The 24,752-nt window shown below is 49.6% G+C and overlaps 1 protein-coding gene across 1 annotated transcript in view; it reads right to left on the bottom strand.

Annotated features, from left to right (window-relative positions):
• The window catches only part of TBCD (tubulin folding cofactor D), a 174,335-nt gene that overhangs the window by 49,747 nt on the left and 99,836 nt on the right, over window positions 1-24,752 (bottom strand). The window contains exons 15-18 of the mRNA XM_082374178.1: window positions 16,484-16,541; window positions 12,132-12,161; window positions 7,798-7,883; window positions 1,124-1,204 (exon numbers count right to left, since the gene is read on the bottom strand). Coding sequence (XP_082230304.1) covers window positions 1,124-1,204; window positions 7,798-7,883; window positions 12,132-12,161; window positions 16,484-16,541 — 255 coding nt within the window. The remainder of the gene's footprint in view (window positions 1-1,123; window positions 1,205-7,797; window positions 7,884-12,131; window positions 12,162-16,483; window positions 16,542-24,752) is intronic.

Raw genomic sequence — 24,752 nt, 5'->3', positions numbered from 1 at the left:
CTTTAGGACAAGAAATCTAACGTGAAACAAAAAGGGGCATTTCATAAAAATAAAGGGTCAATACATCTGGAAGATACAAAAGTTGGAAATGTAATTGCACCTAACCAGAGAGTCCCACCCTAAATATGTGAAGGAAACCTGACAGAACTGAAAGAAGAAATAAACATTTCAACAACAGCTGGAGATTTCAATAGCTCAAAAGTTTAGTCTAACACCATGGATGACACAGTTGCAATTTTGGTTTTAAATGTCCCATTGACTGCAACTAACACCCACTGTAAGCTGGGGTTCCGGACGTAGAATCTGAAGAAGCTACTTGGCGTTCGTGTCCCTCAGACCACGGCCTGAGCACCGGCAGCCACGCCGAGCCTCCCACGAGAAAATAAGCTGTCTTCTCAGAGGTGCTGCCAGAAGCACTGATACCCGCTCTGGGTTATGCACTGGCCCTCCCCTTTGAAGGGACACGTTCAACTGCTGGAAATGCTAAGACACCTTGAAGCTGCTTCGTAATCACGAAAAAGCTACAGGCCTGCCTGGCTCCAGGAAGGATGGAGAAGACGGCTAAGCGGCCACGTGGATCGGACTCGAGCTGGGATCCCCTGGCCGCAGAGCAGATGAGGCAGATCCCACAGCCTAAGGTCCTCACCCTCAGGAGGCCACCCGCCCTCCATGACACGGGAAAGTTTCCACACCCAGCAGACTTCACTGAGGTCTCCAGAAGTAAAACGGGAGATAGACCATTAACCAACACATCAGGCATGAAGACTGGAACTTACGTTACTTCTCAGGAGTTACTTTAAAATATGAAATCTACCTAGATGGGAGGGGAGTCTGAGGAGAATGCATACATGTTTATGCATGGCTGAGTCGCTTTGCTGTGCACCTGACACTATCACATTGTTCATCAGCTATACTCCAATATAAAATAAAAAGTTTAAATGGTAAAATATATATATACATATATATAATATATATGTATATAAACTGAAAAAAAAAAAGAAATCTACAATCAGACAATATACTCAAGGCTTACGAGCTCGATTTAATCTCTCCTTTGGGAAAAAATAAGAATTCTTATTTGACAGATAAGCTAATTAGGCAAACACAAAAACACAAAACCTACCCATCCCAATGGTTTATCTTCATGGTAACCAGGTGGTCTATCATTGGTTGTGTGTATTCAGGAAAGCCGGCAATAGACATGCTGGAAAAAACAATATTCAGAGATGGTGAGAATGAGGAACAGGAACTCACACACTGCTTATGAGAACGTAAAATGGTACAACCACTTTCCAAAAAAGTTCGGCAGTTTCTTATAAATATACAGAAATCCCCTTATAAGTATGTATCCAAAAGAAATGAAGATATATACATCCACAAAAAGACTTCTAAACAAATGTTTAAGCAGCTTCATTCATCGGAGCCCAAAACGCAAAACAACCTAAATGTCTATAACAGATGGACTAACAGATAAACTGCAGAACAGCCACAGACTCAAAACAGCTCAGCAACAAAGAGGAACAAGCTACCAACACACACAGCAAGCATGACTCTCAGAAACCACTGTGCTGAGAAAGGAGCCAGGCACAGGGGGCCATCCTTTCTGACTCCACTCGTGTGACATTCTACAAAATGCATCAGCGAGCTACGGGTGGCGCCTGGAGCCGAGGTGCTGAGCCCTCCATATCTCAGCGACGGCGCTGGTCACCCAGGTGTGTGTGCTGCCAGCACTCGCTGAGCTGTACGCTTCATACGAGGGCAGCTGGTGGAGCATGATTATGCCTTAAAAGTAAGAGTTACATCTCCTGAAAATACCATAGGAGAATTAAAACAAAATAATCTCCAAGTGGGACAGGCCTTTCTAATTATGACTCGAAACCCAGAAGCCAAAAAAGAAGAGACTGGTACATTCAAACACTCAACCAAAAGAGAAAAATACTATCAGGAAAAACACACCATAAACAAAATCAAAAGTATCTGCAACTGCTATCACAAACAAGAGCCTTCTGTATAATGGAGTTCTTCCAAATCAATAAGAAAATGTCATCACCTAGTAGAAAATCATTAAAGTTTATAGAAAAGAAAGAAGATGCAGCTCAAACATTCAGCCTCATTCAGTGGGAAATGGAAAGGAAACTTCTGTCCATCCGTCAAACTGCCAAAGTCAGAGGGGCTGACAGCTGCTGCTGGAAGGCTCTAGAAGCGTACAGAGACACTGCTGCGGACAGCGTCTTGGCACAGCCTCTAGAGAGAGCAAGTGGCACTGCCCAGGAAATTGAAAATGTAATGCCCTTTGGTCTAGCAATTCCACTTCTGTTAATTCACTCAGATATAACCACACAGGTGAGAAGTGATATATACAAGAATATTCACTTCACATCGTTTATGACAGTGAAACACTGGACAGAAGCCAAGGGCCAGGAAGGGAGATCTACAGGTCACACTCCATGTCCAGATATGGAAGGCTCTCCAAGACGCAGGACGTCACAGGCAGCCTACGGTGTATATGTTCTGCTGTATGTAACAGTACACACAGAGCTGCCTCCTTACTGCTAAGAGCTCATCATTATTACTGCAGGCAGACCTCGTTTTACTGCGCTTCACAGATGCTGCATATTTTACAAATTGAAGGTTTGTGGCAACACTGCATCGAGCACGTCGGCACCATTTTCCAGCACCATTTGCTCGCTTTGTGTCTGTGTCACATTCTGGTAATTTTTGCAACATTTCAAACTTTTTCAATATTATTATTGTATGTGTTATGGTGATCTGTGAACAGTGATCTCTCATGTTACTACTGTGACTCGCTGAAGGCTCAGATGATGGTTAGCACTGCTGAGCAATAAAGCATTTTTAAATTAAGGCATGTACATTGTTTTTTTAGACATAATGCTATTGCACACCTAACAGACTACAGTACAGTGTTAAGATAACTCTCATACGCACTGGGAAACCAAAAAATTCGTGCAACTCACTTTAATGTGATACTCACTTTATTACGGTGGTCTGGCCCCGAACCCACAATATCCCCAAGGTGTGCCTGTACTTGACCAAGCCTCTGAAGATGAGCACTTCAGGGGTTCCAACCTTGTGTACTGTGTGCCACCGCTCAGCGTGGACAGAAGGAAGTCGACACACCCACAGGCATGATATGAACCCAATCTCTCTAGAAGACACAAGGAACTGGGGAAAACAGGGACCCCCAGGGTAGAACCAGGTGCCTGGAAGGAGAGGTGAGATGCACTGCTTTTCCCTAAACACCCCCTGCACCTTCTGAATTTTATACCGTGAACATGTATCACTTATTCCAAAATATGCACTTTTATACTTCATGCCTCTAAAACACCCAATTGCTTACAAATATTGTCTGAACCTGCCACACCATCCACATAACCCCACCACGGACCTCACCACCACCCACGTGTTACAAGGAGGCTGAGAGACAGAGCGGATGGCACAGAAGGCCAAGAAGGGAGAAACAGGATTTCACCCAAATCCTGTGAGGGCACACTGCATGTGCACAGCACGAACAGGGGCGCTGGGCGGGCATGCGTGTGCTACAGGGTGTGAGGTCTGGGAGAGTCGAATCAGGGAAAATCTTTGCTCTGGGCGTGACAGGGAGAAAAGCAGAGGCTTCACCAGCAGCGAGGTGGATTGAGAGCCCCCCTAAAGATGATGAAACCGCTTGGGAGAGAGTCAGAAGAAGAAAACAGAAAAGTGAGGACAGCAGACAAGCTGCTGAAGCTGTCAGAAATGGAGGCAAGACACAATTCCTGGTCCCACATAACCTACAGGCCCCTGGCCCACCCAACAGATAGACCCACCCCAGGCCAGCATCCTGAGCCTGCAAAGCTTCCAGAGACGCAGGCAGAGGCAACAGTGGCCTCTCAGAAAAAACCAGACAGAGGTCGGCCACCTAAGTTCTAGTCCAAGCTTTGACACCAACTAGCGGCTGACCTTGGAGAAGGCGCACTGCTGGCACTGCCGGCCCAGACAGCGCTCGGCACTTACTGAGCACTCAGGCTGCACGGCGGCCAAGTGCAAACCAAGAGGGGCGTCCACCACAGGGCGGAGGACTGTGGGAGGCGAGCCAAGGGGATGCATGGCCTGCTGGGGGCCGGGAGGCAGGGTGGTGGTGTGACAAAGAGAAAGCGCTCCGTTCTGCACTCAGACAAGTGACGGGGGTGGGGTCGTGGAGGCTCTGCAAGTGTACAGGACAGTGAGAGCTGGGCTACGGTGACAGCTGACCGGACAAGCAGAGTGAACGTTTGAGGGCTCTTAGGGATGCAAGAGTGACAGAACTAGGTCACCAACCGGACGTGGGGAATGAGAGAAGGAGAAGCAAAACTGAGTTGATGATGTGGATGGCATGCTGTTCATCGAGTTAGGAAATAAGAGAGAAAGTTCACTCTGAGGTTTCCTTAGTTTGAAGAACTCATGGGACAGGAACGTGCAAAATGACTGGAAAGCAAACTACTAGAAAGCAAAATGTGACAAAATCCTTCTCTAGAAGGATGCACAGTGTTGTGGTGCCAGCAATCTGTTAAGGAAATTTACAGCTGCAAGAAGACCAACCAATAAAAATTGCTCACGACTGCTCGTTATGTCACAGCAGAAAACAGCTGGGCAAATGGAAGCACCACCCATATGCACACATCCAAAGCCAAGGGGCTCGGACGACCACCAGCTGGTGAGTGGGAGACAAGCTGCAGCCCACGCGGTGGACCGCTACTGGGCAGCATGGATGAACGATGACATACAGTGACAGGAGCCCGCACACCACGTGACTGTCCTACAAGTTCTAGAAAAGGTCAACTCCAGTGACAGAAGGCAGCTCAGAGGCTGTCAGGGCCAGGGCATGAGGGAACTTTCTGGAGCGACAGAAACATTCCCTGTGTTGACTGCAGCAGTGGTTACACATCTGCCAAAACCCACATTTTAAATTAGTGGATTTTACTGTATGTAAATCATATGTAATGAAATAGGAGAACAAAAATAAAGCTGATTTTTAACAAAGGGTTTTGTCTTAGGAATACACAGGACGCTGAAAGAACAAGCCACGGACCAGGAGAAAACATCTGCAGATCATAGACCTAAGAAAGGATTTGTATCCAGAACATAGGAAGAATTCTCAAAGTCTCAGTAAGAAGAAAACAACCAACCCAATAGATAAACAGGCAAAAGATCTGTCAAATAAGCCCATGAAAAGATGCTCAATGTCATTAGTCATTAGGAAAACACAAATTAATGAGCTCCTCCTGCACATCCATTAGAATGGCTAAGATTAAAAACACTGACCACACCAAGGGCTAGCAAGGACAGGGTAAAATGATGCAGCCACTCTGGAAAACCATCCAGCAGTTTCTTAAAACAATCAGGATCCAGCCACTTCACTCCCAGGTGTTTAACCAGATAAAGGAAAGCACCTGCCCACAGACAGACGTGCACACGAAGGTGATCGAAGCCCTAACCTGGAAACCCCTAGACGTCCCTCACAGGGGAAAACGTGGTTCATCACACGAGGGAACTAGGAACGCGTGGGCACTCACGCAGGGAGGACACATCCGAGAGAGCAGGCAGAGCACAGGCGGCCAGAACAGCACCCAGAGCCCACACCACACGACTCCATTCACCCAACGACCCAGAGTGACAGGAACAGACCGGTGCCTGGAGAAGGGGCGCCCAGAAATCCTGTGGAGACGGGTCTCTATCTGCATTGTGGTGACAAAGATCTGAGCCCGTCAACACTGATCAGAACCTACACGTTAAATACGTGCAATTTCCTGTGTGTCACCAGCACCGTGACAAAGCTCTGAGTCAAAAGTAGAGGTAAGACGATGCTGGTCCCCCCCACCTGATGGTCTTCGTCCACGTGTTTCAATTCCCATCCGTGTGTCACACACTCCCGTCTCCAGGAGAATCATCCGCACATCGGCCCACACGTCCACTCAGATGTGCCGTGAGCCCCGCGTGTTCAGTGACTCTGAGCTCCGGACCTTCCCCAAAACCCACAGGCGTGTTCTCCCTCACTGGTGCACCCCAACACCTCCACTCTCCTGACCACACCCACTCTCGCCAGAGGACCCAACCCTGTGCCCTTGCTGTCCCCTGACCATGTCTCACACCTTGTGAGGGGCCCTGACCACCCTCCGATCATCCCCCACCTTGTAAGGGGGCCCTGACTGTCTCCTTGCTTCCAGTTACCAAAACGCAGTCATAGTGGTATATTCAAAATGCAGATGTGACCGTCAAACCTGGTTCCCTGACCTCAGGACAACCCAAGGCCCCACTTTGGCTCAGAAGCCCCACCACCCCAGGCTGACTCTGGACCCTTCCCTGCAGGACTGTCCCCTACCCCACACCAGGCTCCCTGGGCACAGTTCCCTCTGCCCTGCCGTCCAGGCTGACAGCAGGACCCTGGGTGTCGGCCCTGCCTTGGGGCAAGGGAAGAGCTCCCCCAAGCGCCCTGTGGTGATGGGGTACAGCCACAGACCCTGGTCCCCATGACTGCTGGACCCCTCCTCACAGACCGCCTCTCATCCACGGAAGTGTGCAGAACCCTCTGTGGCAGACAGACCCTGAGCCAGCCCATCTATGAAACGCAGACCAGCTCAGAGACCTCAGCCACAGGACAAGGACGCCAGGGCCAAAAACTACGAGTTCTTTTACCCATGAAACTCGGGCAAAGGTAAGAGATTCTCCATGTAAAATGTATGTTCAGATATTAACAATCAAAGGAAACAGAATTAAAATAGGAAAGAACTGATAAGGCACAGAAGACCATTAAATGTTGAGGAAAGGTGGAAAGGACGCTAAAAATACAGTGTGTTTGGTCAAAGATTGTTTCTGGGAAGGAGGCCAAATGCTACATTAAAAAAAAAAAAAAAAAAAAAAATCTGTCCATGCTGGTTACGGAGAAATGTAGTTTCTGTATGGTCTGCACAGCAGGGGTATTAGGGAATCTACCCTTGAGACCCATAATGGTTAACAATTTTAAAAAGCACTGGCGTGTTTCCTCTCCCAATTTAAGGCAAATAAGTCACTTCATAAAATCATGCCCATCTTGTATTAGTGTCGCAATGAGTTAACTAAGACACGCGGACTCACTGCCCCACTACTTACATACTTATATTAAGTTTTGATGTGATTTCTGCAAACCACAGTTAGGGATGTTAAATATTTATTCCTTGACTTGATTTCTCAAATACCTCTTTCTTGCTCATCTCATAAACAAGCTAGAGATAACTTCAACTTGGGAAACACTACCTTATTGAAACAGAAAAAGAAGGACAGTCACTACCAATCTAAGAATTCATTCTGAGAAACTCCCCAGTGGAGCAGCGGCCACACAGAAAGCAATGCACAGTTTTGGCTTGTGGCTGTTCTCTGGAGAAGACCAAGCTCTCAACGAAACAGCTAGTGAAACAGGCCAGTTTAAGAGAAAAATAATCACCACAGCACTGTTCTTGAAACTCTTCATACTTCTTTAAAAAATGAGCACCCTTCTCAGGACCAGATCCTGCACCCCCTTCTCCAGGCCACCCCTGCCCTGCTACTGTCCCTTTGGATTCATTTGCATTTTGCAAAGTTTTATGTAAACAGAATCATACACTATGCACTCTGTCCAATCAATCTGAAACAAAAGTTTCAAAACAGTTTTCAATTCCTTTTTTAACTTTTCAAACATGAATTAAAATTTACTCTTAGTGGACCTTCCAGGCTGAAGAAACCAAATGGTGGAAACTGATCTGTGACTCAACGAAAACATTATATTTTATGATGAATATTAAAACTTACCTTATAACCAGGAAACAGTTAGATCTGTTACCAACAGTAAAGTAGTCAGCTGTGGTCAAAATATCAATCCCATGAGGGAAAGTGCCCTAATGAAAAAATAAAATGGAAAAAAAAGAGACAAAAATAATTTTATTGAGTAAAGGCATTTTCAAAGTTTGATAATCATATGCACATATGTTACTTTTATGAACAAAGAAGCATGATATAAACTGAAAGCTAAAACTACACGCCACTTAACCGAACTCAACCAAGGACTTTCAAGTCAGGTCACTTTACTAACTGCCTCTCCAAGGCTGGACACTGTTCTAAAATTATTTGAACCACTTAAAATTTTTTTTCCTAACAATTAAAGCATTTCAACTTTAAAATGTTGTAAGAACCCTTTCTTTAAACGACACACCATAAAAACACATCAGGTTTCCGCAGAATTAAAGCTTCCAATTTCATTCAACCCGTGCCCCGGCGGCCAGAAGGACCCCAGAGTCCCCTCTGAAGGGCCGGCACCTGCCTGGGCTATGAATCCTGGACAAGAGCCCACCCCCCACAGCTGGCAGGAGAATGAACAAGACAACGACTGGGAGGTCCCATTGGGGGCCTGACAGCCGACACCCAGGACCAGACTCTGAAACAGGGAGTTGGGGAGTTGGGGACAGCCCCCCTTAACACACCCAGGGACACACTCCCGGCCTAGGTCCAGGCCCCGCCCCAAAGTCTGCAAGTTATTATTGATACCACTCTCTGGTAACAATACTTGAAAATCTGAAAACAAGACAAATAGTTTTTTTTTTTTGGCTGCGTTGGGTCTTCGTTGCTGCGTGTGGGCTTTCTCTAGCTGCAGCGAGCAGGGGCTACTCTTCATTGTGGTGCACGGGTTTCTCATTGCGGTGGCTTCTCTTGTTGCAGAGCATGGTCCCTAGAGTGCGTGGGCTCAACAGTTGTGGCGTGTGGGCTATAGGCCTCATGGGCTTCAGTAGTTGTGGCTCGCGGGCTCTAGAGCACAGGCTCAGTAGTTGTGGCGCACGGGCTTAGCTGCTCTGCGGCATGTGGGGTCTTCCCAGACCAGGACTCGAACCCTTGTTCCCTGCATTGGCAGGTGGATTCTTAACCTCTGCGCCACCAGGGAAGTCCCCAAATAGTTTTCTAAAAGGACATAAATGACAAACTTTCGACCAAGGAGTGAATGCCTTGCTGTCACCAACCATAGGAGGGTATGTTGAGGCCTGGGTCCCCAGAGCCCTTCCCCACTCTGAGCAAGCCGTAGACTAGGGACCCACAGACTGCTAACCTCCCACACCGTCTCGAGGGAGCCCCGCACATGAAGAACTTGGGATCTGACTCCAAACTGTCAACGGACCCCAGCGTGTTCGTCACGGACACAATGTCAGGATCAGAGGTTTGGTTCCCAAGCGAACCTAAAAGCCAATCAGTCTCCAGGCACAGCTCAGGGCAGGGGACGGCCCCCCACCACCCAAGGGGCCACCGCGCGCCAGGCTGACTCCTGCTGGACTCCAGTCCACCCCAGACCAGCCTGAGGCCGCGTCAGATAAAGGCCACTGTGGCTGCAGGAGGAGGTGGTGCCCTCTGCTCCACCACCCAAGCCTGCCGGCCCCTGGGCAACGTTCAGATGCCTCCTGACACCCCAAGATCTTCTTGGTCCGGCCACTGCATACCCAAGCATCACAGCTCTGTCCAGACAGCTCATCCCTGCAAGGAGGGACAGAACGGACAGAGGGGGCTGTGTTCCAGCAAATCCCTCCTGAGGTTTCTCTGGGAGCCGGGAGTGGAGGCTCAGGACCCCTCGCTCAGGCCTGAGTCCCCAGTGGGCAGGGGCGAGTCTGGACGGAGAGGTGGGCCCCCCACCAAATCCTCCTGCAGATTCCCCCGTCGCTGAAGGTGGCCAAAGACAGGGTCTGTGCTCGCACCCAGGAGCCCGGAGGACATCCCACCCCAGGGCCGTGGACAAACGCGCCCCCTGCTGCCCCTCACTTGCGCTCCATGCCCTCAGCAAGTCCACCACACACGGCCGCTAAGAGCCTCGCCCCACGTCTGGGAACGCATGTGCCCTCTCCACGCTCCCCTCCCGCGCCCCCATTTCCTTTGGCAGGTTCACATCCTTCTCCTCCTCGTTCCTGCCAAGCTGCAGAAGGACGTCACCGAGTGCAGGTCCACAGTACGCACCTCTCAAACATCAGCATGGCTTCCCCTGGACCGCGCAGGCCGGTTTTACTGTAAACACCAGTGCACGGGCAGACAGGGAGGGTAAGGGCACAAGGACCCTAGCTGCTCACCTTCCTTCTCTGACGGACCCCCCAACCTGAGTGGCCCCCACGCTCCGACTGCGCAGGGAGCAGTACTGCCCAGCTCCTGACCGCCCTGGTGTCTTCTGGAACCTGGGGCTCTGCCGACAGGGGTGCCGTGGGGGCTGGAGGTGGGCGGGAGAAGCCTCTTCTCCTGGGCTCTGACTTTCAGGGTGCCCAGGCTCCCCTGGCTCAGCCTCCAGCAGTTCCCTTCTTGATCATGGCCCCCGCCCTCCTCTCCAGGCCCGGATCTTGGCCTGCGGGCCCCTCGACAACCCCACATTTCTCCCTGTCAGCCTCCCTCGTTCTGCAGGCGGCACTTGCTGCCCTGACACAGCGAAGCCTGTCGCCGCTAGAGGTTGGCATCTCTGTCTAGTGACCAGCTTTCTTCTAAGTTTTCAGGGCTCCAGGCAGACAGGACTAAGGGACACCCAAGGATACTGGGTCTCAGTCACCTCCCAGCCACGGAAGAAAGGCTGTGACCTTACTGGGCTCCTTCCACAGACAAGCACACCCACAGAATGAGGCAGCATCCCAACAATTTCAAGGTAGCACGAATTCAAGTTCAAGATGAGTGATTTGGTTCCCTCTGTCTTTGGCGATGACTGTGGAATCCAAGACTTCGTTTGGACCCATCTTGGCATCAGTTTAGCCTTAACGCTGCATTCAGAACTGGACACCTCACCTCAAGGCCCTGGCCCCTCCACACACATGCTCACAGCTCACAGCACAGGCTGCAGAACCTCCAGCGAAGCCGCCCTCCTCTCCACCCCTTGGCTGCTCTATCGCCTTCAATGGAAGGTCAGCAGGTAGGCCGCCCTCCACAGACCTGGTCCAGCCTGAAGCCCCGCTGGCTCCTCTCTCTGCTCCACCCTGAGTGCTGGGGGACCCCTCACCAACACCCAGGCCACGTGGACGGAGGCGCCTCGCCCAGCAGCCCACACTTCCGGGAGAACTTCCCACCGTGCCCCAAACGTGACCCCTGTGGAAGCCACAGATGCAGCATCACCCCCTCTCCCTGGCCTTTGGCGGCCCAGGAAGGGCAAGTGGACCCAGCGCTGGGAACGCAGGCCCCGGTTCAACAGCAAGGCCGGCCCCGCTGTGGGAACCCTGACAGACTCGAGGGCATCCAAGGGGACAGTCCCTGCACGCACGCTTTCTCGCAGATGTCCAGGCAGGAGTCTTGGAATCCCGTGTTTGTCCAAGCCTTCCTTCTTGTGCACGCCCACCTCTCCCGTCCTCCCACCTGCTGAGCAGCTGCTGTGCGTGGGCTCCCCTCGGTCCTGCAGCTTGACCTCTGCCCCTCAAGGCCCGTCTCCGCTTGTCCCCAGTATCACCTGCTGATCCCCAGGCCCACAACGCACTCACCTCTCTGGGCTGGAGGAGGGGATCACCGCCCAGATCTCTCTCCTGGCGCCCTTCTGAGCACAACTCAGACCTCTCTCTTGGGCTCCCCTGGCCATGGGAAACTGACCCTTGAGACGGCCCATTTGCTGCCAGACTGGCCACGTGTCCCAGGGTGGTCATCGTCACACACAGTATGAATGACTTGGGGATAAAGGTCACACCTCCCAGCCCAGGCTGACCGCAATAAGAGGTTCAGGGCCGGGGGCACGACGTCAAGTCAGGAGGGGCCGTGGGGCGGCTGGCAGGCGGAAGCTGGCTCCTTCCACACGTGGGACAGGCAGGGGTCACACCTCTGCCCCTGCCCTGCCAGGCTCCTCTGCCCACACCCCTCCAGCGCCCACGGGCAACTGCTGACATCAGAAGGCTCCCGGCAATGCACAAGGCACTGATTTCTGACGTGTGTGAAAATTACTTACACATTCAAGTTTCCTGTAAAACAACAACTAATTGTTTAAAACTTGTGTCAATACTCACCTGAGTCACGTTATGAGTGAATCTGCGACCGGAAGTCACAGTGTGAAGTACTAGCTTATTCTAGGTAAGTTCTTTACCCACATTTGTAGCTTTACTATTTCTACTTCTACATCTACAGGAAGTTTTAGGAATGAAGATTTTTGAAAATAGCCATACCTGTCTTCCCACGTTCTCCTGGAAAGCAGCCTAGGAAGAGAAGCACAAACACAGCGGTGAGTTAGGTGTGTCCTCGCTGGACGTGAGTGATGGACGCACAGCAAACCCAGTGCAAGACAAATGAGCCATGACTGTTTTCTAAATAAAGGTCCTCACTGCTGGCCACTCAGAGCCTCAAGGGTGGTTTATCTCTCTGTTTTTACATCTTGGTGTGCTTTAAAACTATGATTTAAGAATTCAAGTTTATAAAATCAGCTTAGCGGCCAATGCTGAGCTTCACACCAAAGCCTAATTCAAGGCCTTAGATACAAAAATAAGAATAGAGTCATATCTATTTGGTTAACTAAAAGCCCAAAACACAAATCATTTTCCTGGGGATGTGTGATGACAGCTCACAGGATGGTGACGCTGAGTGCCGGTCTCCCCCCCAGCACCTGCCACGGACACGCTCCACGTCCTGCTCACAGGCCCAGATCTGGGCTGTTCAGAAGGTCAAAACATTACCTCAGAATGAGGCATCCTTAGGTGGACCTTCTTGCCACCAGCTAGCAAATGCCCAAGGCGTGCAGCTGCGCACAATGCAACCTCATCGCCACACGCCACCCACCAGAGAGACAGGTCAGAGGGCAGAGGTCAGGTGGCTGGTGGCTTCAGGGAGCACCTGGGAGGGGTGACCCTGCCTGCAGACGCAGCCCCAATGCCTGGGGCGGGAGCTTCCTGGAAGTGAGGTCGTAACCTCTAGGACTTTCATTTCAGCTACAACTTCATCATCCCCTGTGGGGCGCTGGGAGGAGCACATGCAGTTGTGCACAAGGAATCAAGACAACGGAACACAAAGACCCCCACGTGATGTTTAAATGTGCACCCGACACCTCTGGCAGGTTACAGAGAAAACCAGAAACTTGGTCGTCTCCAAGACCTCGCACTTGGTGGCCCTGGGGAGGCACAGCGGGACTGGCATTTCCCCAGGGGCCCTCGTGCAGCTTTCACACTGGGAGCAAGGAGACTCGACTTTTGCTATGTACCATTTTGCACCTTTTGCAATAAATTCATTAAAGAAAATTTAAAAGCAAAAATGAAACCAACCAAAAGGCAATGGAAAAAAGATACAATGCCAATTTACATAACATGCAATATTTAGGAACACATTTACTATTCTGGTGACATCATTTAAAAGGTAAAAAATAATACGAGATTTACATGAAAAAGCACAAGTCCTAAAATGGTGACACAATGTTGAAAAAAAAGAAATGGGAGGAATGGCTCTACCCAGTATTAGGGTTACTAGAGAGCCATGGTAACCCAGACAAAAGGACAGACACAGATCGATGGGACAGAACAGAGAAAATCTTTAGGATCGAGAGCTAAGCAACGAATTCTCAGATTCTCAGGCCTGACACCAGAAACATGATCCATAAAAGAAAAACCTGGTAGGTTGGATCGCATCAGAATTAAAAAACTCTTGTTCTTGTGAAAGACCTTGTAAAGAGGATGAACAGACAACCCACAGACTGGAAGGAAGAACCTACAAACCACTCGCCCAAGAAAGAAAAGACTCCTAAACTCAACAATAAAAACAAACAACCCCGTGAAAAAAGGGGCAGAAGACTTTGCTGGGGCTCAGGGCAGGCCACCCAAGCCCCATATTGATATTTTGAATTAAAGTTACTTGAGAAATGGCCAGTAGGAGAAAAATGATATTAAAAACACTCTGACTGTAAAAGCAGGAATAAATCTCCCATGTGAAGGTACCCTCCCCATTCCAGGAGGAGAGAAAGCGTCCTCATCACCAGTTAGGGAAATAAACCTTGTCACTTCTTCATGAGCCCCTTTGTTAAATCTTCACAAATAACTGTTTCTTTGTCTGAAAATGATATAGAAACAGCCTGCTTTGGTCACTTTGTGGGTCCTATTTTTATGAGACCTCCGTGTATACGAATTACCTTGTTTCTTTTTCTCCTGTTAATCTGTCTGGTGTCAATTTAATTACTAGACCAGCCAAAACCCACCAAGAAGGACTGGTGTGGGGGGAGGAATTTCCCCCTCCCCAACAACTTAAGCAGACACGTCACCAAAGAGGATACAGGTGGGAAACACCACATGAAAACTTGCGCAACATCGCTAGCATCGCCATCAGAGAAATGCAAGTTAAAGCCACAGTGAGGTATCACCACACACCTAATCAGAGTAACTAGCGCAAAAATAATGACAACACCAAATGCTGGTGAGGCCATAGAAAAACTGATCACTGACAGAATGATGGAGGGAAGGTACAATGGTGCAGCCCCTCTGGAAGACAGCAGGGCCCCTTCTTACAGAACTAACCATGCAACTACCATATGACCCCAAAATTGTACCCTTGGCATTTATCCCAGAGAAACAGAAATTGTGTTCACACAAAAACCTGTCCATGAATGTTTACAGCAGCCTAATTCTTAATAGTCCCAAACCAGAAACAACCGAGAGGCCCTACAATACATGAACAATTCAGGCAGCTGTGGCACAGCTGGCCAGGGGACGTGACTCGGCCAGGGAAGGGCAGGAAGGAGGGGTTGACAGTACTGCCACAGCCTGGATGGACCCCGGGAATCGTGCTGCAGGAAAGGCAGTCCCGAAGGTCACACCGTGTGAGTCCACGTATGTCACATCAATAAATAATACGGGGTTTAGTACTAAACATCCAATTCGACGTCCAATGAGAAAGACTGGGACTCGTAGCTACACCCAGGCTTCAAGGACATCTGATGTCAAGAGAAGTGTGGCTCCCTGGCCCCATTCCGTCCTCCCGAACCTGCCGCCAGAAACCGGTGGCCGCTGGGGAGACACATTTGGGGGCCTGCTGGGCACTTTCTAACATGTAAAACAACTAGCATTGAACAACCACTTAATGAGACATCTTTTCACAAATTCATAAATATATTCACCGTGATTAACCGGGTGGGCCTCCAGTCTGTCACCCTCCGCGACACCCAAGTATGACGGGAAGGCCATCCTCCCAGGGCTGCTGGTGGTGGTGAGAGCCTCCCGGCACCTGACAACCCGGAGAGGTGGTGCCCCCAGGGCACAGGATGGAGAGAGAGGACAGCTCACCACCCTCACTGAGCCCCCACCTCCGGGTGCTGGGCAAAGAGGCCTGAGGTTGCTGGGCGGGCTCCCAAGGAGAGCACAAAACGTGAGCACAAACAGGAGCCAAAAAGGACGAAATACGTCCTCACGAGGAAGCAGCTTTGCGGTGAGAGAAATTTCATCCCCAATAATTAGGGACTTGTCCTGACATTTTCAAATGAGCTTCAAACAAAAGCACCTTTCACTGCCTTAGCCTTGCACCACTAGGTAAGCAGGGGTCACTTAGGTGGTGTTTAATGCAAAGAATTTCTGCTGATTTTAAAGGATTTTAATTTTAACTTGAAAAAAAAATTATTTCTGTTGTTTTATTCCACCTCTTCCCCAGGGTAAAAAGTATCGGTGCTTCGATTTTATTACTGCTTCCCAAAATTAGCTCTTAGGTTCCAATAAACAGAAAAGAAAATATAAAAGGCAATTTTTTTTTTAGGCCACACTGCGCTGCTTGCGGGATCTTAGTTCCCTGACCAGGGACGGAACCCCGGGCCCCCTACAGTGGAAGCACGGAGTCCTAACCACTGGACTGCCAGGGAACTCCCCAAAAGGTAATTTTTAAGTACAGATTTAACAAAAGATTCTTACTGTATTTCAATGAGTCTTACAATTACTGCCTGCGGGTAAATATCAGGGCACAAACGTGAAGACTTCTCAAAGAATCTCCAGCTTTCCTACTGATGCTCAAGACAAAAGAAGAGAAACTGCAGGACACAGATGAGGTCCTGAGCTTTCCTGGGAAACTTTTTCTTGAAAGTTTCAAGGACCCCATGTACTTCAGGGAACAGAGAGCAGGCAGGCCATCGGGAGCTGCAAGGGAGCACGGGGCTCTGTGACCTGATGGAGCCCCTGCATCTGAGGACGGAGGCTGCGCTTCCGTGTCACCCCACCAACCAGAAGGCGAGGCTGCAATGCTGATCCCTGGCCAGACACTCACTCGTCAAACAGACAGCAGCACCCACTGTGCACACTTGCCCACTCCTGAGCTGTGGACCCTCCAGGCCCCCTCTCCATCCCCACCTGGACGGGGGCAACCCGTCCTGACCCACCCTCCACGAGCTATAGTCCACTCCTCGGCTGGGACTCAGAGGGAGTGGAAGCCACCCTCCATGGGCCCCCATCCCCTGGGCGTCCCTCCTGCTTCACAAGCCGGTGACCACAGCCTCTCGGGGGAGCCGGTCACAGGTCAGAACCACCCACACCCTCAAGAAAAGGAACAGGACAGGAAAACTTACAGAGGCTGCTCTCCTGCAGTTTACATCTCGGTCAAACACGGCAGCAATCACCAGTGCGCTGTGAGAAAGAGGGAAGGCGATTAATGAAAGGGAATCCGCACAGACACCTGGGACGCTGACCCCATAGTCTCCCTCCTCCGCATGCCCACAAGCACGTCTGTGGCTCAGGGGCCTTGGCTAAAGAGACGCTCATAGGACAGCGAGGGTGGCCAACCCCGACTTCATGAAAGCCAGCAGAAGTCACAGGGAGGGTGGCCTTGTGTACGGGCCTCACGGGGCAGGACGAGGACGGCAGGGTCGGGGCAGGATGACAGGTACAAACAGAGAAACGCATGGGCAGCCAGCGGGGCCCAGGAGGCCAGCAGGAGCGATGAGCCCTGCATCTCCCCAGAAACTGTGGGCAAGCACAGAAAGCAGCTCTAACGGTCCTACCCCCCCTAAGCCAAACCACGACTGAGCTCCGCAAGAAGGAAGCCCCCAGGCTCATACTGTCCCCCAGCTTCACTGAAACCTCCCTTCACTACGTGATCGCCCTCAACCATCAGGGACAAACCAGAAGGTACTCAAGTGCCCAGTCGGCTTTGGCAACAACAGAAAACAAAGTGGGAACAAAGTGCTATTTCTAAGTGTGACTTGTAAATTTGCATCTCCTATCAGCCCACAGAGGAAATGTTTGAAAAAGGGTTATTCAGACACACAGAGATCACCTGAAAGGGGTGCTGCCCTCCCACCCGACAGCCATTCTGTTTGGTACTGAAGTTGTGGAACGCAACCCTACAAATCTGTCAAAACCCACAGAACTGTTCATGACAAAGAGTGAGCTTTCCTGAATGCAAATTAAAAAGAAACTATAGGAAGTGGGGTCCTGCAACAGCAGAGGAAATGTGCCTGCGTTACACAGAGACACTACACTCGATGGACGGGGAGGACACACAGGAACTCTCTCCTCTGGGGCGGGTGTGTTTCTCACGGGGGAGGGTTAGCAGTTCTGAAACAACTGCATGTGGATGCCGCAGAGGAGGGAGCCAGGATGAAGAAGCACTGCTCACAAGAGGCCAGGGGACCCGGCGCTGGGCTGGAATCGCAGGTGTCCACGCAGTCGGCCAGGCCGGAGATGCAAAGGATACACTGTGGGAATGGGAGTGGAATCCAGGTATTGGATTCTAAATACTACTCTCCACTATGAGGAACACAGACTCCTGGAGGTGGTCGACTCCAGGGCTGGGGTGAGGGAAAAAGAAAAGCCTGGGGCATCCAGTCATGCTAGAAATTGAGAAACCATTAAAAACAAAGGCGCGTGGGGGCAGGGAACACACCGCACAGAAACCAACCTGAAATTGCTCCCAACAGCCAAAGGCAGAGCAATCTGAGCAACAAAATAACAAACAGTGCTAGAGGATAACCCATGATCCACACTGACATAAGTAAACAAAGGAGCAAAAAGCAGAGCAGACATGTTTTCCTATGAAAGAACCACCATGGCTAGCCTAGCGCAGTACCTGATGGGCGCTGGGTGTGAAAACTGGATAGTTATATAGTCTCAAAGTACCCCCAAAATGTTTATTATTTATTAAAAAAAACCAGTCACTTTAAAGACCTCAACTGGCACAGTGAGTTTGGGACGCACCCCAAATGCGACACCAAGAGGGCAGGCACATCACCAAAGAGCAGCTGCGGTTTAACCACTGGCCCCACACGACGCTCATTCCTCGGTCCCCTTTGTAAGAGGTCGACATTCAGGGAAGCTGGTGAAGGGCTTTTATGGGAAAGTCTATTATTTTTGCAATTGTTCGTTAAGCCTAAAGTTAGTTCAAAATTTAAAGTTTTTTTGAAAAGCCACTAAATATCTGAAGATTTTTAAAGATCTAGTATCAGTATTTGGGGTCCTTTTACTAGTTGAAGCTGAAATTAATTTCAGCAAAACTCTATTAACAGAACGTTATTCCCTTTTCCTCTCTCAACTCTTTATTATATTATAAACTACAGCCAAAATGAGATTTTTAAAAAATACTGGGCTTAACACTAAAGGAAATTCATCAACTTTAGCAGGACCAGTTAAAGATTAATTGATTCCATTTCAACATCATAATTGCTTTTGTTAATAAAATCTTAGAAATCATTAAACTGATCAAGACATTTACTACTGTGATCTTTCAATAACCAAAATTACACAACTACTGTTCTTTTTTTTTTTAATTGAAGTATATAGTTGATTTACAATGTTGTGTTACTTTCAGGTGTACAGCGAAGTGATTCAGTTATACATATGTGTGTGTGTGTGTGTGTCTCTATTCTTTTCCAGATTCTTTTCCTTTACAGGTTATTAAAAAATATTGAGTATAGTTCTCTGTGCTATACAGTAGGTTCTTGCTGTTTATTTTATATATAGTAGTGTGTATAATGCCATTTGCAGCAACATGGATGGACCTAGAGATTACCATACAAAGTAAGCTAAAAACAAATATATGATATTGCTTATATGTGCAATCTAAAAAAAAATGATACTAGTGAACTTACATACAAGAGAAATAGACCCACAGACATATAAAACAAACTTATGGTTACCAAAGGGGAAAGGTGGGGAGGGATAAATCAGGAGTTTGGGATTAACATATACACACTACTGTTCTTAACAAAAACATGTTTGGTGTTTTATTCTAAATGTATTCTCAGCACTGATGGAAATTTAAGTATTATATTTGCATATTAGTAACAGCCTTTTTATTTTTTATTAATATTTATTTATTTATTTATTTGGTTGTGCTGGGTCTTACCTGTGGCAGGCGGGCTCCTTAGTTGTCAGGTTGCGTGGCATGCGAACTCTTAGTTGCAGCATGCATGTGGAATCTAGCTCCCCAATCAGGGATCGAACCCAGGCCCCCTGCATTGGGAACGCAGAGTCTTATTAACCACTGCGCCACCAGGGAAGTCCCAATAAGAGCCTTTTTAAAAACTCCATAACATCATATGTATTCTAGGAAAAGATACTAACCAAGAATTTCTGCTTTCCTTTAACATCTGACACCAGAAAAATGTTGACGTATCTATACTGCCTCTGTACCAAAAGTTCACATTTTACACTGAATTCTTGAAATTTCCTGTCAATCTATTTATCCTAAATTACAATTTTTAAATTATGGAACACTGATTAATGAGAGAATAGAAAAAACATAGAGAAGAAACTTCAAATCACCTGCCATCCTAACCCTACAGGCCACCATAACCCCTGTAAGGTCACTACTAAGTTATGCATCGAACCGCTCTGACCACCAGCCCTCCCAGCTGTGGACACTCTGGCCCTGCCCGGGGCAGGCTGAGGCCAACTTCAACCTAGCTCCTTGGTGCAGCCGAGACCACTGAGCCAAGTCCAAGTTCCACTCTGTGCCACCGCCGCGCCGTGCAGGTCAGCCTGCGGGGCCTGCTCTGTGGTGCCAAATGGAGACAGCATGGCTTCAAGTCTGTCCGTTTACGCTGTGACTGAGCCAAAACATTAATGAACTCCTGTGCCGAAGGGTCCTTGCCAGCTTTGTCATGTGTGTTACCTCCTTCCAGCCCCTCCCCTGAACCACAGTCGGCAGCCACAGGGAAGGGGCTCTATCTACTTCACTCTTTCGGCACACGCTCCCCATAGTTACCTGGCAGTGACGGGGCCCAGGCCAAGCTCGGGCATCCCCACCACAGGTGACACCGCTTACATTCTCCTGCAGACCCTTCTCTGTGTTCGGCCTGAGGTGGGTCTGTGGGCCTCCCGCGCCCCCGTGGCAAGGCCCAGCCCACTTGGCTCGGTCCCTGTGGTCACCTGCCACACAGCAATGGTTTCTGGAGAGACAGTGTGTCGTGGGAGCCCGGCAGAAACCTCCCTGAATGGCACGCAGTGGTCTGCCTCTGGGCGCAAGCCTCCTGTTCCATCACGGTGAACACACACTGCCTGTGGTCACAGGAACAGACCCCGAGCTCACAAGGGCCACAGGGCCAGGCCACCGACTCAGACACACAGGGTGAGGCTCGTCCAAAGGCCAGCTTCCGAAGGGCTTGCGTTGGCTACAGCCTGAGAACCTGACCCTGGGGCACTAGAGACAGGCCCAACCGCCTCCATCAGGTTGCTTCTGCATTCACAAGTAAATGGCTTCAAATATTGGCTGCTTTATCCATATTTTACCAAACTTCACAGAACACAGTAGGACAAATATAACAAAACCACTTAAAAAGCACAGCTCTTAGTCAAATATAGACTCAAGTTAATTCAACAAATCCACTGTGTATATACCTATGAATGCAACAGGTTTTAAATACTGTTCTGATTTGGACTAAATTTTGAAAATTACTCCAATTTCACACTTTCAGAACAAAACTGGCTTATCTAGAAATACTAGCATGTTTCAAATAAAAGTAGGTATGACAATATTGGTTAAATATAAACATGAGAGCTCCCCCAGGGCCCCCATGTCCCATGTGCTGTGAAGTTTTCCTCAGCAGGATGGGGCTGAGCGTGAGTCATGTGCTTTCACTCAGAATTTCAGAGAGAGGTGCAGGGGCCAGACTGTAGCCAGCAAGGACCACACCGACCACAGCCACTGGGGCTGGAACACTCTCAGGTATCTTCAGCTGTTTGCTTTCACTGGGAGAGTTCAGGTAATACTTCACCAGGATTTCCCAACACAGAAAGATGGTCTGTGTCAAACAGAAAGGGACTTGCTTTCTTGTCCGAGTCAGGGGAGCTGCGTGCCTGGACCTGCTCCGAGCTCCAGGCACCTGGTTTTAGCAGGTACAGCAAAGAGCAGATCTCACCCGGAACTCAACTGTTGTTAGTTTGTGTAATATTTTGTAGCAATAAAATACAAAATATACTTTTTACCTTAAGTAACAGTAATCTTGTCATTTCAAAGTCAAAAACTTTTTAAAATATCAGACTAATAATTTCTTACCCATCCGTGTTGTCTGAAAGTTGTAAGTCACATTGGTTTTGGAATAAATTACAAGACGCGCCTGTGGCTGAATTTCTTTCCCTAAATCAGAAGAATCAAAGCTCATACCAGCTGACACAACAGTGAAACACAAGACATCTTTAAAGTGCTTTTCATTCACAGCGGAGCTAAAATGGAGTCTGAGGGGAGACCTAACAGGTGGATGGGGGGAACACTCTGGTCAATAACTGCCACAACTTTTCTCGAAAAACAGAAAGGTTATCTTCCCCCTGGAAGTCTGCCATCAAGAAACGCTGAGTGGGAACAAGACGTAGCTTTGAGCAATGCTTGCCATTTCCTGATTTTTCAGGACAATCTTGCCCTCGAGGAAGAGATCTGGGAGCCAATCCCCAGGCACTGCCCACGCTGCCCTGCTCGCCCAGCTCGCTCCGTGAGGCTGAGTCGGGCACTGCCCCTGGTGCGGGAGGGGCCCTGCAGGGTTGATGTCAACAGGAGCTCGGCTTACAAAAGAGTTTCAGGTGAGGAAATCGCTAGAAGGTGACAACCAACACACATGCTGGCAACAGGGATCTTTTTTCCTTTTCTTGCAAATTAGCTTTTGATTACTGGTGAGATGGTACTTTCTAGATAATGCACAACCATCCTCTACCATTTTAACTTTCTGTGTTTCTTTCTCCCTAAATTACACTTGGCTTTTCAGGAAGCTCTATGTACTTATCCACAAAATAATTATTCCATCTCTTAATGTGTCTGCATATAACGCTTAGGAAATACAGGTTTTCAAAATCGACCAACACTAATTCAAACCATGATTAAAATAACCTAAAAACTTCCTTTTTGGTATTTACAAAACAGAGAGGGTAAGCACATATTCACAGGTGAGGTGGAAAAACAGTTCCTCAGGTTCCTTTAGGAAGGGGAGCAGGCCGGAGCAGTTCCTTTCGGAAGGGGAGCGTTCCTTCCCTGCACGGCTCTCTGAGCCGGTGGCCGGCCACACTCTGACCTCTTCCTCTGTATGGGCTGAGCCCAGTCCGGCCTCATTATCACCACCACCTGATTCTTTTCATCAGACATTTCTAGTTCATTTACGGAATTACAGTTTGATCTCAACTGTCTACTTTTGCAGGATCTACTGAAGAGTTTGTGGAAGTATAAAGATATCAAGATTTTATCATGTGCCACGATGAATGGGCTTAAAAGCTGACAATTAAAATGTGGTCACTTATTACAAACCAAGGGAGGCTGATCTCAAAGGACACACCCCAACCGATACTCTGGGGCAGGGAAGCGAGCACCAGCAGCGTCCTGCAGACTCACCTGGCACTGTGACTCACCCCCCCGCCCGCCCGCCTGCCCGCTCCACCCCCCGGGCCTGCCGCCTAGATGGACCAGGAAGGGCTGGAGCACAGGCTCCCTCGGAACCTGCCAAACTGGACTGAGAAAGCTGCCAGGCATGGCTCCAACAGGCACTTGCTGATCCAGTCCTGGGATGGGCACAGGGGAAGGGGACAAGAGGGGCCTTTCTGAGCAGAAACTCCATGAGGCACTAACTCCAGGGTCAATTAGGAGAAATTAGTAGGGCTGTGAAGCAGGAGTCTCTGGGCTCCCCTGCAAGCTTGTGGTTTCAGTGTATGTAAACTCATCAGTGATTGCTTGGGCGTACCCAAGACGTCAGGGAAATTCAGCCTCCACGGAGATCAAAGGCCCCAAGAACCACATGAGTTTCTGTGGACGGACGCTGCCACCAGTACATGCAGCTGTGATCTGTCCCTCGTGCTGAGTACCATTATTGAAAATGAGTCCCAGCTCAGAAAGCTCGGTGTCCTGACCACCCACCTGCACTCCATCCCCCCCCACATTCCAGTTCCCCCAGGGGCCCCACAGTAGGGCTCGGCCCACCCCTCAGCTGCAAGCAGACCTGCATCACCCTCATCCAGCAGGTGGGCCGCACAGGCCTCCAGCCAGTGGCGTCGCTGGTCTCTTCAAAGCCCTCTCCCAACAGGCGCCAGTCCAGGAAGTAACCCTCTCACCAAAGGGGGTCTTTCCTTTTCTGAGTAACAGGGCGTCACCCTGAAGTAAGATGTGCCGGTGCCCCTTCAGCTTCCAGGAAAATTGGACAGGAGTCTGTGAAGGGCCGCCTACGCCGCCGGGAATCCACATTGACAGTCACACCACGTGAGCAAGGGCCAGGCTTAACACTTACCAGCACTTCTGCTCACCGGCTGGTACTTTGCATTATAAAACCACTGCTGAGATTAGCATTGCAATGGTATCTGCTTTTGGGTGAAAGAGGCTCCCTTCCCAAGCCCAGGGCCTGCACAGAACCCTGCTCTCTGGCCCACGTATGCCAGCAGGGACAGCAGGACTCAGGACCCTTCACACTATTTCTCTCCAAGTTGGTGACTTGTGACTCTGATGTTCTCACCTACGGGGCAATGAGAAGCTTCTCCCCGAAGCAGAGGACGTGGTGAGTGGTGGCCGCCCACCTCTGTGCCCAATGCCTCTAATGACCCTTCAGCCCTTGGCAATGCTTCTCCCATTGGGCTGAACCAAAGAGAGTCCCTGGAGAAAGCAGGGGCCCAGGTTCCTGCAACCTTCCAAGCTCTCAGCCGCAAAGGTTAAACTGAAAAAAGAAGCCTTGTCGGGATGATTTAACTCTGAAATGGGAATGACCATTGGGAGCCAGATTCCCCCAAAGCGGTCACACATCTGCTTCTGGCAGAGGCAGCGTGGCATTTGCAGAGCCAGGCCTGGCTCAGCTCCAGGCAAGCGTCCTTGGAGGAGTGGGAAGCCGCGACACTGAATGAGACAGCATCTAAGGGTTCATCATCCTGTGACTGCTGATGTAAACAATGAGCAAAACACACTTTTTTTGCTTTCATTCTCTAGCTACAGAAGCAACCTCCAAAAAGCTGAGGAGCAGAACAAGAAAGCAGTAGGCAGCGCCTTCCCTGAAGCTGCATTAAACAGCAAACAATCTCATGTTTGCAGAGCAATGGGAGAGTGGGGAACGCACGCCCGAGGGCAGGAACAAGGGACAAAGGCACAGGCAGCCTGGTCTCCGCAGCCAGGCCTCAGGCCACGGTCTCTCCACAGGCCTACTGCCCTCCCACCCCACCCTTCCCCTCCCAAGGATGGACAGGACCAGGAGGAGTCAGACACCTTTACAACTTCCTGGGAAGCAGTGTATCTCCCTAAGCAGGGATCAGAATCCTCAGGCTGCTCTGCAGGCTCCTCCTTCACGTGAGGGTAAAGATTGAGAGATACAACCTGGCCACGTGTCCGGAGCAGTAAACAGGCCTGAGGACCCTCTCCTGACCCTAGAGTGGCCCACGCCCTCCACG

The sequence above is a fragment of the Balaenoptera borealis genome, assembly GCF_965194805.1.
Source record: "Balaenoptera borealis genome assembly, chromosome: 20".
NCBI lineage: Eukaryota > Metazoa > Chordata > Mammalia > Artiodactyla > Balaenopteridae > Balaenoptera > Balaenoptera borealis.
The sequence above is the reverse complement of the archived record's forward strand: the minus strand, read 5'-3'. Positions and strand labels throughout refer to the sequence as shown.